We start from the raw sequence: 15,821 nt of genomic DNA, 5'->3' as shown, positions 1-15,821 counted from the left end.
ATTTCCTCATCTCCACCGTCTAGTATCTAGATAATATTGTGTAGATCATCTCTGCAAAATTTCAGCTAATTTGGTGATCGTTAAGACCCTCAAACTCAAGTTTTCTGGTATGAACACAACCGGACAGAATTCAGTCCGTCCATTTGTTTTTCGAGTTTAAGGGCCTTAACGATCACCAAATTGGCTGAAATTTTGTAGAGATGATCTACACAATATTATCTAGATACTAGATGGTGGAGATGAGGAAATTCGATCGGAAAGTGGTGCAAAAATGGAAATCCGCACCAAAAAATTGGTGCGGACGTCCGCAGCTGAGAATATATATATACATGTAGAATCTACTAGATGATGATCAAGTGGGGTTTCCATTACAACTAAGGAGAAAAATGGGATCAAGCTAGCTTCCTTTTCATCATGAATTTGAAGCGTAGAACCAATAGTATCTGATGCTTATTTCAAAAGGTTTATAGTTCTTGTTTGTATGTGATTGAAGTTTACCTGGTAATAGAATTCCAATTTAACATGCATGGTTGTTTGCTCAGCTATTGATTTTTCTCTGAAACATTTTGTTGCAGGCGCATAGCGTAAACTTTAGCGAGAAATCATACACACTTATTTTACCATTGAGCTTGAAAACAAAGAGCGGGAGGCTAAGAAACAAGTGTGTTGTATGCATGTCAGTGTAACAAGCAAGTGTTGTATGCTCAAACTTTTTGTGTAAGGAACATATCTTGTAATTGTGTAACTTATGTAAGGACATTTGTGTTCCAGTACTCATATCTGTTATGATCTTATTTAGGTTTCTGTTATGATTATGAAGTATGCTTAAAAATGCAGGAGTGGGATAGAGCACAAGAGCACAGGCAAAGGCTCAACTGAAAGAGAAGATAAAGCAGCGATGCAGGAGTAGGTGCTTAAAAATGCAGGAGTAGGATAGAGCACAGGAGCACAGACAAAGGCTCAACTGAAAGAGAAGATAAAGCAGCAATGTAGGAGTAGGATAGAGCAAAGGAAAATATGAATTTCTATGGTGTTTAGTGTTGTCTTGATACAACAAGGGAACTTCATGGTTGTAATTGAATAAAAAAAAAAAAAAATTGTTGTCTCCAGAGATGGAATATTTTGAGTTCTAAATACAGATTTTATGATTGTGAGTAAAGGATTACTGAAGCATATCAGAAAATAAACCATGATGTACTTGTAAATCACATTCTGTGCAATAACAATTGTCTCTGAAAATCATATTGAATCATTAAGAAGAAAAACAACAGCAAATCTGATACATGTGCTGAAGTAAAAAGAATTTTAAGATTCAATCACCAATCCACCTACTGATCAAAATTCACAAAGACCATAACTTGTTTGTCAAAAATTTAGAAACAAGAATGATAAAACTTCACATATATATGCTTCAAAACGCTCTTCACTGAGCCAAGGTCCAAAATGCATTAAGAAATCCCAAAACACAACCACATTGCTGAAGAAATAAACAACTTTGAATATATCTTCAATCCTTCTGAGTGCTAACAGACCCTTCTTATGCAACTTTGACTTCAATCGTCTTTGAGATATTTCCAATACAACAATGCTCCAACATGGCTGGTTTGTCTTACTCCTAAATTAGTAGTAAGAAAAGACAGAGAAAAGAGAGAAACCATGCATGAGCACTGTGTCTCCTCTTCTCCGACGAAACTTGTCCGAGTTTTTTTGTTTCCGTCGTCTCCGGCGAAACGAGTTTGGTTTAATCTCCAGAGGGTCTTTTGGAAACGACGGAGAAGAGAAGAAGAATAGGGCACGACCGTCTTCCTCTCCGGCGATGCAAGTTTGGGTGTTGGTTTGTATTTTTTTTCTCTGTCTGTGAGAAGGATGATGAGCAGAAGTGGAGAACACGAGATGGAGACGTCTCGGTTTTGGTAAAGCTAATAATTGAGTGATTAAAAAATACAAAACACAAGTTTTAGTTTAATTAAGCTTGTTTATTTCTCCACCCCTAGGATCTTAGTAAGCCCAGATCCAACGGTTACTGACCAAATTTCACTTGGTCAGTTATGGTCTAGATGAACGGGGCTGTCAGACCTCTAGTCCAACTTAGTTGTAAGTTTTCCACTTAAAAGAATATGCAGATTAAATTCAAAGGTTCTTTTCTTTCAGTACGTATTTGTCAGGGTTTTACTCAACTCAATAAGATCATAGTAATGAAGCTATAATTTCTTGTTAGTTGCATTTATTCTAAAGCTAAAAAACATATTCGTACATATAATTTGGTGGAAAAAAAAAGGAAAAAAAAAAAAAGGTGAAAACCAAAAAGCCACTGCAAACCTTGGGAATATTAGATTTCTAGGGCTGGCATTAGTAGATATATCGACTCTATTTACTAATTTTTTTACCAAAACCAACCGTCAAAGTTGGTATACCGACTTTGTTAGTACAGTTGGTACGGTTGGTAATGAGCATATACCAAGTATTGTGGCCCAAAAAACTGAAAGGCCCAGCCCATTTGAATCTTTTTTTTTGGGTAAAGGGTGGACAATTAGCTAGAGCAGCAGGTGCTGTAGCGAAACTGATTGCAACAAACACATTCACATTTTCAAGCATCATATAATTTCAAATGCATAAACAAGCAAGATTACCAAAATTGACAATGACAATGCCACAAACCACAAATTTCCAATAGTCTGATACCCAAAATTAACTGAAATTCAGTCATCCACATTATGTCGATTTCGGCTCAAAATGCAATATATCTTTGTCAACAACTCAACATAATGGCCTTTACGGCTTAAAACCAAACACACTGAAAATAAAACCTAAGTTCATCAGTCATTCATCTACATTATCCCCAGACAAAAATAGAAAACAATGTTAAAGATGCAGACTATTCAAATCCCATCAAACATTTCTGAATTTCCACAAATTGGGTTCAATTTTCTAAATGATGGAAACCAAATTAAACAACCCGATCAAAGAGATAAAGACTCGACCTTTAACATCAAGAAAGCCTTGATGATGTGAGTCGACACGTCAATCTGCAACCATAGAATGAAGCAAACAAACGATTTGGTACAATCCTAAAACAGGAACGAGAAATTTGAATTGGGAAAGAGCTTACTCTGCGCTCGGCGATGGCGATCTAGATGTTCTGAAGCGAGGAGGAGCAAGCGAGCAGTGAGAGATTGGAGAAGATGGTGAAGGCTAGGAGCAATCGACTCAGAGAGTCGAGGCGCTACCCTTAGCGCTACCGAGTTGAAGTGGGAGAGTCGAGGCGTTGCCCATAGCGCTGCCGAGTCGAGGTGAGAGAGGCGAGGTGCTGCCTAGTTCTCGAAGCTGAGTCGAGGTGGCGGAGGTGCTGCGAAGTCAAGGTGGCGAAGGTGCTACCGAGTCGACAGCGAGAGAGGCGAGAGTCTGTACTCTGAAGTGAAGTGAAAGTGAATGAGTCTGTAAGGATTAGAGTTAGATCAACAATAGAGATTCATCTCCACAAATCAACGGCTTTGATTAGTAGTTTTAATTATTTTTTTATTATTTTTAATATAACTTTAGTACACGGTATACTGTATTTTTGGAAAACTTGTACCACGTACCAACCGACTCCTCAAATTTGGTATGGTACTACTATACTGAAAACTCGGTTACCAACTACTTGGCATACCAATTTGTTTGATACGGTTGGTACATAGTTGGTGAATTGGTTTCGCCAGGGTCCAAATTGCCACCCCTAGAGATTTCCACGCAAACTAGGGAATTACGTGAATCCCTAATATACAAGTACACAACAAGCAATGAAACTCGTTTTACATATTGATAAAGAAAAAGAGCAACACTACATTATTATGTTCTCAAGAAGCCAGCTGCAGGCTGCAGGTAATATTTGGCTTTATTGTTTACATGCATGCTGCCAAATATAACTAATTATTAAGGATACACCTCAATAAGAGACCTTAAACCCAGAATGGGAGTTATCTTATAGTCACTGAAACCAGCATCAGTGAAGAGCTTAGACCATTCTTTCTCATTCCTTTCTTTTCCTGTGACAAGGGCCATCATCAGCATGTCGAAGAAGAGCTGCGTTTCCATTGATTCCTCATCTCCCTTCTGGTTCTCCATCATCATATCTATGATAATCACCTTGCCTTTCTTGTCCTTGCCTGTAATTGCCTCTTTAGATCGCTCCAGTATTTTGACACATTCTTCATCATTCCAGTCGTGCAATATCCACTGCTCGTGACATAATATAATGCTTAACAGTAGTAATGCAGTTTTATAATTCATAAGTAGGGATATATACTAGAATATGAAAATATAAGATATATACAGAATTAATATCAATTTCGAAACTTTGTTTGGGTAAAATCATATCTGAAATTTACCTTGAGTAAAACTGCATCGGCAGGAGGAACTGCCTCAAACATGTCACCTCCAGTATACTTCAAGTTCTTACTTCCTTGCAGGTCAGCCACCACATGTGGGAGATCAAGTACAGTGCACTTAATATGTGGGAACGCATCAGCAATGGCCTTGGCCACAGTTCCTGTACCACCTCCAACATCGACCAATGAATCTAATCCCTCAAACACCCCTCTGCACTCGTCGACAATCACGCTGGTGACTAACCGAGCATCGCTAGCCATGGCATCGTTGAAGAAATGGGCAATACTTGGCTGATGATTCCCGTAGTCCCAAAATGTCATCCCATGTGCTGTGTCAAATGGCGTAGGGTCATCGTTTTGGAACCAAGTGCTGAAGTAATGCCATGGTTTGGTCAAAACAGGGTCGAGCATGGCGTTTAAGAAAGGTGTTATGCTCAAGGGGTGATCCTTCAGAAGGAGCTGGGATGCATCAGTAAGAACATAACCTTCCTCATCAGATTTACTCAGCTTTTTCTTAGCGAAGAAGCCAGAGTGAATCAATATTCGCATGAGGCGGTAGATGCTGTGGGATTTGGTTGGGTTGATTGGTAAGGCAGATGTGAGCTCAGAAAGAGTCATGGGGCGGCCATGTTTGTTGATGATATCTGGTATACCTAGTTGAATTGCAGATTTGAGGGACATGGAGTTTATGAAGCTGAAGATGTGGTTCCATATGTGGGCTTGAGCATGGAGTAGCTCGTTGGAATGCTCTCCATTTGACCATTTTTGGTTAAGGTGTCTAAAGCTGTTTAGTCTTTCCATATTGATCGACTCAATGTGTTGTATACCTCAGGCCGCCACAATGAGCACTTTATATAGACATAGAATAGAATATGTAGGTATTAAACTATTTTCGCGACTATTTTTGGACCAATGTAAATACATTAATTCAAAATTTCAAATTACGCTTAACCATAGAAAAATAAAATCCTCAAAATTAAAAAGAACAATGTCAATTGTACCGCTTTTCAATTTGGACCAATTACATATAAGTCTACTTTGAGACATTTTTTTTCACATAGATCCACCCAAACATTTTTACCCACAAGACCACCTAAATAAAGGTTTGTATTAGGTATTAAAGTTCAACTGATATTTATAAAAATGTCACTAGTATAAAAAGTCAACAACTACTCTCCTTTCCGGCAAAATCTCTGGCCGACCTCAGGCGATATCTTCGGCCGACCTCCAACAAAGTTTCCAGCCGACCTCCGACTATGTTACCGGCGATTGTAAAAGCCACTGTCACTAGCAATAAAATCTATTACTACCAGCTACAAAAGCTACTACAATGTTTCCGGCAACCTCCGGCGATGTCACAAAATATACTATCGTCGGCAACAAAAGCTATTACCGAGCATAACAAAAACTACTACCGAGCATAACAAAAACTAATGTTCCCAACAACAAAAGCTACAACCACCAGCTACAAAAGCTACTACAGTAAGATTTTCGACAACCTCAGCGAGGTTATAAAAACTATTACCTCTAACAACAAAACCTACTACCGCTAGCAACAAAAGCTACTACCGCTAGCAAAAAAAACTATTACCGCCAAGCAAAACAATAGCTACTGTCACGACAACAAAATCTACTACCAAAAAGAACAAAGGCTACTACCAAAGGTTAAGATAGATACTAGCATAGAAATTGAAAAAAATACTACGATTGTGTAAGCAAAATACTATCATCATTGTTTTTTTTTTTTTTTTTTTTCGATTCAAAAATACTATCATCATGTTGAAAAGATACTAGTATAGACATTAACAAATACTAAAATTATGTAGTCTTCTACAATGACATAATTATGTGTAAAGCTACTTCCATAGTTATATAAAGCTACTGTTATAATCTAGAAAGTCTACTACAATAGTTCTATAAAACTACTTTCACGGTTTTGCCATCCTTGATCAACACACGACTTCATTTCAAATATTTCTTAGTTAGCTGAATAATCTCTTGGTTAAGAGAGGCTTCAATATCCAAATTCACATGATTTAACTTCATAATCTCTTGCCAAAATTCCCAAAAATGCTTCAAACCCTTTTCAAGAGTTTCAAGAGTCAAAATTTAGAAAAGCATATAGTCACTTTATAATCTCTTCCTCAATGCTAGATGTCGCCGTAATCCCAATCCGAAATTCGATCCTCATCTTCTCAATCGAACTCTAAGAACCACCCTGACTCTTCTAGCATTTGTATTAAACCAAAAGGAATCTCAAACAAAACAAAAACACCCAAATTTATTTTAAAATTTCCACCATAATTGAATCTAAACAAAAATCAACCTTGCTGGATCTCAAAATTAGAGGTTAGGAGCCCATAAGTGGGAGTAACGGAGCGCTGCAAAGTCACAGACGACGACGCCGAGTTAGATCGGACAAACGACGACGCCGGCTTAGATCAGATAGACGGCAATGTCGTTTGCCATTGATGCATCTTGGACCATCCGGCTTTGCAATTGCTCGCGGTGGTCATTTGCGAAGATCTCAACGATGAAGAAGCCATCAGTTTTGGTGAATACAGATGCAAAGAATTTCACAGAGAGAGAGAGCAATCCACAACGGTGTCTCCAAAAGAAGAGATATATTGGTGGCAGTGTAGTAAATATAGAAAAACATTACAGGTTTTTTGTCATTTGCATGTTATACTTCATCTTGGGCTTGGGATTGGGTTTGTGTCTTTAATTGTATAAATCTTTTTTAAGATGGGTTTTCTGTATTATGGTACTATTTGTGGTAGTGATATGTCATTCTCTAAAAAAATTATATAAATCGTCCAAACAGTATCTCACGTTTTAGAGAAGTTAACTTTTAGTATCTCAGCTTTTAAAAACTTTATAAATGTATCCCACGTTCTTACATCAACTAAAGATTGGTATTTGAAGCCGTTAGTCTCGTTAAGAAGACTGACGGCAGACATATTTTGAAGGCTATTTCTGTCCATTAATTCTCATTTTTCATTTTTTTTAGTTTTCATAAACATTAATTTCTCTTTGTCAGTCTAATCTGTCTATGTTCTTCTTCCTCATTCTCTCCACATCAAATTGGACTGAATCTCTTTGCTTATTATACTCAAAGTACCAAAATTTGATTCAGATGAAAAGCCAAGTCTCCAACCCATGTGGGTGTTCTTCTTCACCAGCTATTAATACCCAATTACCCACATCATGTGGACTTGATTATGCGTCTCATCTCTTCGATATATGGAATTTTGAAGGTATATCTCTTTTTTCACCATGTGCAGATGTGCTCAACTGCTCAAGGTAGAAGAATCAAGGAACTTTTAGTTTCTCAATTCGTCTGCTTCTTATGCCCATAATCCCATATCATATGGGTTCTTTGGATTTTGCTCAAATTCAAAACAGTACTTGAGTTTCTTTCTCATATACAGATGAGATAAATGGAAATTATAGAAGAAACAGTGGGCATATGAGATTCAATCTTTTGAGAGGGAGAGGAGAAGATCTGAACTCTAGAGAAGGTGGAAACACAAAAGAAAATCCTCCCCAAAGAAAGGGAATTCGACGGAGGTGCCTGGCCCCAAAGGCGTAGTGCGCCCAATTTGAAGAACACAAGGAATAAACATAAAAAATAAAAAAAATTAGAAAAAAATCCTTTTGTTTTTTTGTTTTTTTAAGAAGAATTTAACAGAGTTTAAGAATAAAGGGTAAAATAGTCATTTTGCAACAAAAACATGTTTTCCATCAGTCAATTTAACAGAGTTAACATATTCAAATATCATTCTTCAGTCGATGTAAGAACGTGAGATACCCTTCTGAAGTTTTTGAAAACTGAAATACTAAGAATTAGCTTCGTTAAAAGGCGAGATACTGTTTGAATTATTTTTCTAAAAAAATTTATGTTATGGTTGGAGATGCCCTTAGGTAAATCATATAATTTTAGATCAACTTGGAAGTTGGTTGGAGATGAAATCTTACAAAAAAAAAATTTAGGTTATGGGTTGGAGATGCCCTTAGAGTAACGCATCCCATGTGTTTTGCATCCGCTACATTACTTTCTCAGCATTTTTCTACCCTTTTTCAGGAATATATGACTATTAATAGCTATTACCTTGATTAAAAAAAGGCTTTTTGTTGTAACCAAAAAACAAAAGCTTTTTGAATTGTTGATTCATCGCCAAAACAAAGGTATATGCTCAAAGTTGTAAACCAAAAAAATCATTTATTTGTGTTAGGTTTACGCTTTTTCTTTTAATTGATTATATATTTTACTGAGATATGCGATCAAATTAAAGAGCCCTCATAAAATATGTCTTGCATATATGCTCGTAAAACTAAATATTTTTAAATTTATCCAATTTTCTCTTAGTGATTCTCAATTGATCCCATTAAATAGGGTGATAGGGATAACACTTTTTTCTTTTAAATTAAAAAATTATTAAATAACTCACACACATTACATATGTCAATAAGATTTATACCCATGACCTTAAAATTATTAGTTAACTTCTTAACCAACCAGATCACGACTCATTGACAACATAGGGATAACACATGTTTTCAACCTGTGAAATATATTTTGTATGGGAAACAAACACGCTTACTTTATAAAAATAAAATAAAAAATTTGACTCTTGACCACAAATCTTGATCATATAATGTTTTATTGATAAAGACTTAAAGTAAGAACTTGATGATTTTCTCTAGTTTTAGTGTTGGTTCTCAAGCACTAGTGAACATTACTAACATGCTTAGTAAACCGCCTGATGGAGGATTCAGTATTCAAATATATTGGTTTGTGGCTTCAATTAATAAGCCTATCAATTGTCTTTTTGGTAAGCCCATATAATAAACATGATCCTATTAGGTTAGGTTTTTTTTTATACACTATAAATATATGTTTTATGACTCAATTAAGGTGGGAGAGACAAAAGAGCCGCAACTTAGGGTTACTAAGAAGTAGCAGGTTTTAGGGTTTTATAGAAGTTGTTCTTTTATTTGGTGTTTCTCCTTTGTGATTGTATTTTGGGTGTGATAGGATTTTTGGGTCTGAGTGTTAAACACCTTGTAATTTCCTTTTTGATATTAATGGAATCTCCTTATCGTTTCTGCCTATGGATGTAGCCCTTTGCGTTGGGGTGAACCACGTAAATCTTTGGTCTTTTTAGATTTTCTGCTATTTATATTTTCACATATTTCGGTATTTCATATTTGCTTGACGTTTCCGCACAACAAAATATAAGTTTCATGTTGGAAAACAATCAAAACTTGTAATTAGTTCAATTCTCTTGTTGTAGCGCTACGACAACAATTGCAGTCGAATATCTTTTTTTCTTTTTCTCGTGTTGTCACGTAACATTACTTATTGATTTTTTTTTTCCTTTATGCTCACATATTAATATGCATTCAAATGACATTAACACCGCTGCTCTTGCAAGCGGGGAACATTGCCCTAAATTGGATAAAAATTGGATAAAAATTCAAAAGACTTGTCACCTGCCCTGCATGAAATTCACGTGAGAGTATTTTTATTGTTTTCTTTGATGTCTTTAAATAAAATAAAAATGCATATAGCTGTTAGAAAGAGGGAATACATTGGATACTCTTATTGGAGATTTGGTAGGGAAATCGTCTTATCCAAAGCTATATGACTAAATGGGTGGAAGGCAGGGACTTGGCTTCTCTGTTTGGGTTTTTATTTACTTGGATCTGCTTGGGTTTTTCCCTAAGTCTACCACGTCATGGTATTATAATTCAGTGGATAGAAATACAAGTCTTCTAAAATTGAAGTTGTGCCGAGAAGTATATGATTTTTGTCTCACTTCCTCCGCAACAAAACCCAGATTCATCCCTCTCTCTCTAGTCTCTATGCAGAAGAAAAAAGAACAAAGTCTTCGATCTATCTATTTGCAGCCAACATGAATTATGCAATTACTCTAGTTCCTATTGAGTTTGATTATAGACGACAGACGAACGCGAAGCAGTAGCATTTGAGAGGAGCCCGTCTCCAAACTCGATTAAGTTCATGCATTTCTACGATGAATCTAAGCTTTGATAAATTTCTAGGTTCTAGTGCTATGTCATCGAATTGTTTTCTTGTCCTTTGAATCTCGATTGTTTGGTTTGTGTTTTTGATTGATTTGATTCAAGTTTATGAGCTATTCTATTGAGTTTTCTTCTTGATGGATTTCAACCCAGAATATAAAATGCTCTTTTGCTTTGAGGTTGTTTGGAGATGTTTTGGATCTGTGTTCTGTGAGTTTGGTTGGGTTAATTGCAAAGCATATCAGAGAAGAAGACAGAGGAATAGATCAACTGTTTCATGTCCATGTTCGTGTTTTACAAGTTTTCATTTAGAATCGTTAGATGTTTTTGTAGTGACGTGGCAGGCTCAGAAAAAACTCAAGCAGATTCAAGCAAATAAAACCCAAGCAGAGAAGCCAAGTCCGGAAGGCAGGATTGCATCTCAAATTTTTGTAGGGTAAGAGTATCATATATAATTATATATCTCAAATTATTGTAGAACATGCAGCATATCCAAACAAACACAATTTCAGTGTGCCTTTATATGAATAATTGCTCTATCAAGAACACATGATGCATATTGATATAAATAATGGTTCACATGTTTCTTGTGATCTCGAATGCCGTCATACCTTTATAATTGAGCTTCATTTAATTGGTCTTATTTGATTCTTGGCGCATGCATATCTTTTTTAGAGACAACCTTCGCTTGTTTTTCTTCTTTCGTCAATAAAATACTTCCTACTCTTTTCCGTCGTGAAATGCATGTGTTTCGTTGAAAATGTATGTACAACAGTACTGTTCCTTTGTTTTGCTTTAATTAGGATTGGATGAAGCATATCTCAATTCTCAAGCATATCTAGGATATCTAGCATCTGATGCACTTTCATTCAATTATTTAGATTTTAGAATGATAACGCACAAGAACAACGGACATATAAAAAAATTAGGTATATCTTTTCGGCAAAATTCTCATCCGTTCTAATTTTTAGAATATTTCCACAATAACAAAAGAAAGAATTCAAAATTCTCACCAGCCCAAGTTATTTTGAAATCTTGGCTCCGGTCCTGGGAAAGAAGTACTGATACTTGAATTTTAGATAACTAGGACACTAGTTGAGGTATCTAAGCAGCTGATATACTCTTGTTCAAGAATTAATTAGGTAGTATGGTTGGTTTTGGTCTAATTAACAGTGAAGGCATTGGTCTTGCATCTTGTAAACTTCTACTACAAACATACTTTAATGAAGACGGTATCTGATATAATGTGTCTTCTCGCAGCTGAGAAATAAAATTATTAATTAATAAGAAAATCCCTTATATATATTGCATACTTACTATTCTGTTCAATTATTTTGTCTCCTACAATAATATACACCAATCCCATTATTACAAGATCCAGATCCTCACCGAATCCAGGATATATATGCAACTTTCATAAGTGTGCACTGGGGACAAAACTAAAGATTGACATATTGCATGGAAGGACCAATTAGCATATTCTGGATAAACCTTTGATTTGCTTTTGTTTGATAAACAACTGAAACAAGATCGAATTATTGAGTTTTTTTAATTATTAACAGCAAGTATTAATTACTAGTAACTAGGATCTTGTTTCAGTTTTATTATTGATCTGACTTCTGTTATGTATGAACCAAGACGGAACTAGGATCTCGAAATAGGGTAGGCTAAATTCCATAATGTTTCATTCATTGGGAGAAGCCCAAAATTTTTTTGAGATCTCCATAAACCATTAGAGCAATCCCTCCGATCAATCATTTTGGTTCTCCTTGAGGCAAGTCAGAAAGAAGACTAGTTCTATATTCTAAGTTTCTAACAAGAATGATGATTAGCTAAATGAGAGTAGAATAAGAAAAATAAACCAAGCATGCTATCTTTTAGACACTAGACCATACTCAGGATATCCGCTGTGGGTTGCTCGGAAGCTTGAATGCTCCGAATAACACAGGTACTTGTGGAAACTCTATATTTTTGTCCCTAAAAATCTGAAGTGGGCTGCAGTAATGCCTAGCCCACCCCTAGGTCCGTGCCACTATGAACTGATCAATTATTTACAGTAAGCCCTATACTGACTGAACCATGCCGGAAGTCATTCTAAAATGACGACCCTATGCTGTAGTTGCAACTTGCAAGGGGGAGCTACCCTCACTAAAGCTGTTTATATTTGCATTGATGGTCTGTAATAGTCTGAGTGGAACAACCATGTAAATTGAGCATGAATGATTTAAATTTTCTGGGCTGGGGTTTACTCCTTGGCACGAATTCTGGTATTAAAAGTTTCTCATTGCAATGAGTAAGTATTGTGTGCGTTTCATTTTCTTTCTAACAGAGTAACAGACCTAATTCTGTTACATACTTACTGTTCACAGTTCAACAGTCATACGTATGATACGTCGATGGACCTTCAATGCATTTCAACTAGATCTTATGCATGAGTCTTATCGCAACCACTTGTATCATTTTTTTTTCTCCTCGAAATCTGTATATTTTGATGGAATTATTTGATCTAAAGTTCTCAACCAGTCGGTGCTTCTGTCACGCACTCGTATCTGTTCAATTATTATGTTTGTTATATTAATTTTAGTATCATGGATGCGCGCACTTGTGTGATTGTGTCCTCCTTTGGTTGGTGCATGCAATGTTGCACAGCGCCATTTCTTATTAAAATGGAAAGTTAATTATGCAACTTTCGGCACAAGTTGTGCCAAACTGGGCCGTAGACCCTAAAATTCATATATATCAATCCATGTTTTCACAAGTATATAAAGGAATCAAAGACAGTGATAAGCCCAGTCTAATTAAGCAAGCACTCATGAGTAGTTTGGCTAATAATGGAGTGGCAAGTGCTACTGCTAGTAGTACTGATGAGCTTATTGTTCAATCTCAACTTCATGTGCGGAATCACATATTGCAGCTCATGAACTCCATGGTACTAAACTGTGCAATTCAGTTAGGCATCCCAGATATCATTCACAACCATGCTCAACCCATAACCCTTTCCGACCTTACCTCAGCACTCAATGTCCACCCTTCGAAATCTCGCTTCCTCTACCGCCTCATGTGCATTTTAGTCCAACAAGGATTTTTCACCAAACACAACGACGTTCATCATGGGATAGTTTATTCCCTAACACCATCTTCCAAGCTTCTCCTCAAGGACGGGCTAATGACAACGTTCTTGCTTCTCCTGCTCGACCCTCTGTTGACTTCCCCTTGGCACTTACTTGGCACATGGTTCCAGAACTGCGCTTCTACCCCATTCGAGATGGCGCATGGCATGTCGTTTTTCGATTTGGTGGCTCATGAACCAGTGTTTGGTAACATGTTCAATGAAGCCATGGTTGCTGACTCGAAGCTTGTTTCAAGGGCAGTGGTTAAAGAGTGTCAAGGAGTGTTTGAGGGTTTGAAGTCTCTTGTTGATGTAGGAGGTGGTAAGGGAACCATGGCATCTGCCATTGCCGATGCATTTCCACAAATAAAATGCACTGTATTGGATCTACCTCATGTCATCGAAAACTTGAAAGGGAGCAACAACTTGGACTTCATTGGAGGAAACATGTTTGAGCAAATACCTCCAGCAAATGCAATTCTACTCAAGGTAAGCGTGAATTGTGTTATGCATGCACTCAAGTGATTTTAATTATTGGTGCGTTAAGCTAATGAGATGTTAATATATGATGATTAATAATGAGCAGTGGATTCTGCATGACTGGAATGATGAAGAGAGCGTGGAGATACTGAAAAGGTGTAGAGACGCAATCCCGAGCAAAAGCGATGGAGGGAAGGTCATCATCATAGAAATGGTCGTGACTGTAGATGATGACAAGAAGATGAATAACAAGTCGACTGAAACACAATTGTTCTGGGATATGTTGATGATGGTCTGTCTTACCGGCAGAGAACGCACTGAAAAGGATTGGGAGAAGTTGTTTTTGGCTGCAGGATTCAGTCACTACAAGATTACTCATACACTGGGTATTAGGTCTTTCATCGAAGTTTACCCCTAAAAATGTTCAACTACTTCAAGAAAAGCAACTTATTGATATAAAACATATTTAAGAACCCAAAATCGGAGTGTAAAATATAATGCAAATACTCCAAGAAGTCGTTTGCACTCTTGTAAATACCAGTTGCCTGCTTGGTAACCTGTGAAGCTTCCAATAATTAGCTCTTAATTAGCCTCTTACGGTCTTACCCAGTAACATGGCCATCTGTGTTGGGTTTGGTATTAAGTAGAAAGAAAATAATTAATCATCTTGTATGTGCATCTTTCTGTATGATGTTGTATCATTTAAGCATTAAGATGAGTAGAAATTAAGGTATTTCAGGGCTGGACCAACCTCTAGCAGCAGAGAACTGCAATATTGAGAGTTCGGAAATATGATTCAGATTGCCAAAGTGATGCTTGGCCTAGAAATAATTTTAAAAAAATGAAGCGAAATGAAAAGTAAAGAAGATCAGGTAATATCCAGGTTGATGTCCAAAAAGAGGATAGAGAATGAGGAGAAGAGGATTACGTTTATGGCACGTTTACTAACTTGAATAAAAATGAGAATGATAGAATTGATTTTGGGAAAAGAAAATTCATACGTTTTACTAACACATCAAAAAATTGATATATCTAAGGAGGAAATTCAATTCAAAGAAGTTGCGAGAACTCAAACATCAAAAGCTTTTGATGAAGCCACCAATCAAAACAAATATTTTATCAATATTATAATGAGAGCCTTTCTAGTAAGGACTCTTAATTCGGTTTATGGTTTAAAATACCCATTTTTCGATCACATTTTGACATCTCATCCGTTCAGTTTTTATGTTTATATGAGTAGATAATTTCTACAAATTTTCAGCCAAATTGGTGTTCGTTAAGATAACAAACTAGATTAAATTAATGGACGAACCAAATCTGTCAAATATGAACCGTTTAAGTTCATAATTGATAAATCACACTTATGAATGCCTTAACAATTTTCAATATAGCTGAAAATTTAGAGAAATGATCTACTCATAAATACCTATAAACTGAACGGTCAAAATGTGGATATAAGATCGAAAGGTGGGATAACCAAAAAGTCTTCAACAAGTCCTTAACTTAAGAGTCCTCATTAGAAGGGGTTCCTATTACAATAATGTCATCGACAACCGGCAAAGTTATCTCTTGCGCTCTACACAACGGCGTCGAAGCCTAGCTCCTACTAATCCTCCAATTTCACTAAAAACTCAAATCAACAACCGTCAGCAACACCAAACCCGAGAGACTTAGATTAAATTGCAACTGTTGGCAGCATCGGACCCAAGCAACGGAGAGCAACGAGAGGAGGAGATTTCACTCAAAACTCAGTTTATCAACCGCTTGCAACTCGACTTCGACTAAGTCTCCAACGTGGCCGGAACTGAGATCAAAGCTAG

At 36.6% G+C, this 15,821-nt stretch overlaps 2 protein-coding genes across 2 annotated transcripts; one reads left to right on the top strand and one right to left on the bottom strand.

Annotated features, from left to right (window-relative positions):
* Positions 1-3,495: 3,495 nt before the first annotated feature.
* On the bottom strand, positions 3,496-5,184 carry LOC101312070 (trans-resveratrol di-O-methyltransferase-like). Its single transcript, XM_004303079.1, has 2 exons — positions 4,368-5,184; positions 3,496-4,215 (listed from the first exon to the last, which is right to left on the bottom strand). The coding sequence occupies exons 1-2, from the start codon at positions 5,166-5,168 to the stop codon at positions 3,913-3,915; spliced, it is 1,104 nt and encodes a 367-aa protein (XP_004303127.1). The 5' UTR covers positions 5,169-5,184; the 3' UTR covers positions 3,496-3,912.
* Positions 5,185-13,209: 8,025 nt separating this feature from the next.
* LOC101314675 (trans-resveratrol di-O-methyltransferase-like) lies at positions 13,210-14,751 on the top strand. Its single transcript, XM_004303087.1, has 2 exons — positions 13,210-14,010; positions 14,108-14,751. The coding sequence occupies exons 1-2, from the start codon at positions 13,225-13,227 to the stop codon at positions 14,417-14,419; spliced, it is 1,098 nt and encodes a 365-aa protein (XP_004303135.1). The 5' UTR covers positions 13,210-13,224; the 3' UTR covers positions 14,420-14,751.
* The last annotated feature ends 1,070 nt before the right edge of the window (positions 14,752-15,821 follow it).

Source organism: Fragaria vesca, linkage group LG6, assembly GCF_000184155.1.
Source record: "Fragaria vesca subsp. vesca linkage group LG6, FraVesHawaii_1.0, whole genome shotgun sequence".
Lineage (NCBI taxonomy): Eukaryota > Viridiplantae > Streptophyta > Magnoliopsida > Rosales > Rosaceae > Fragaria > Fragaria vesca.
This window is presented reverse-complemented; position numbering and strand designations above follow the sequence as displayed.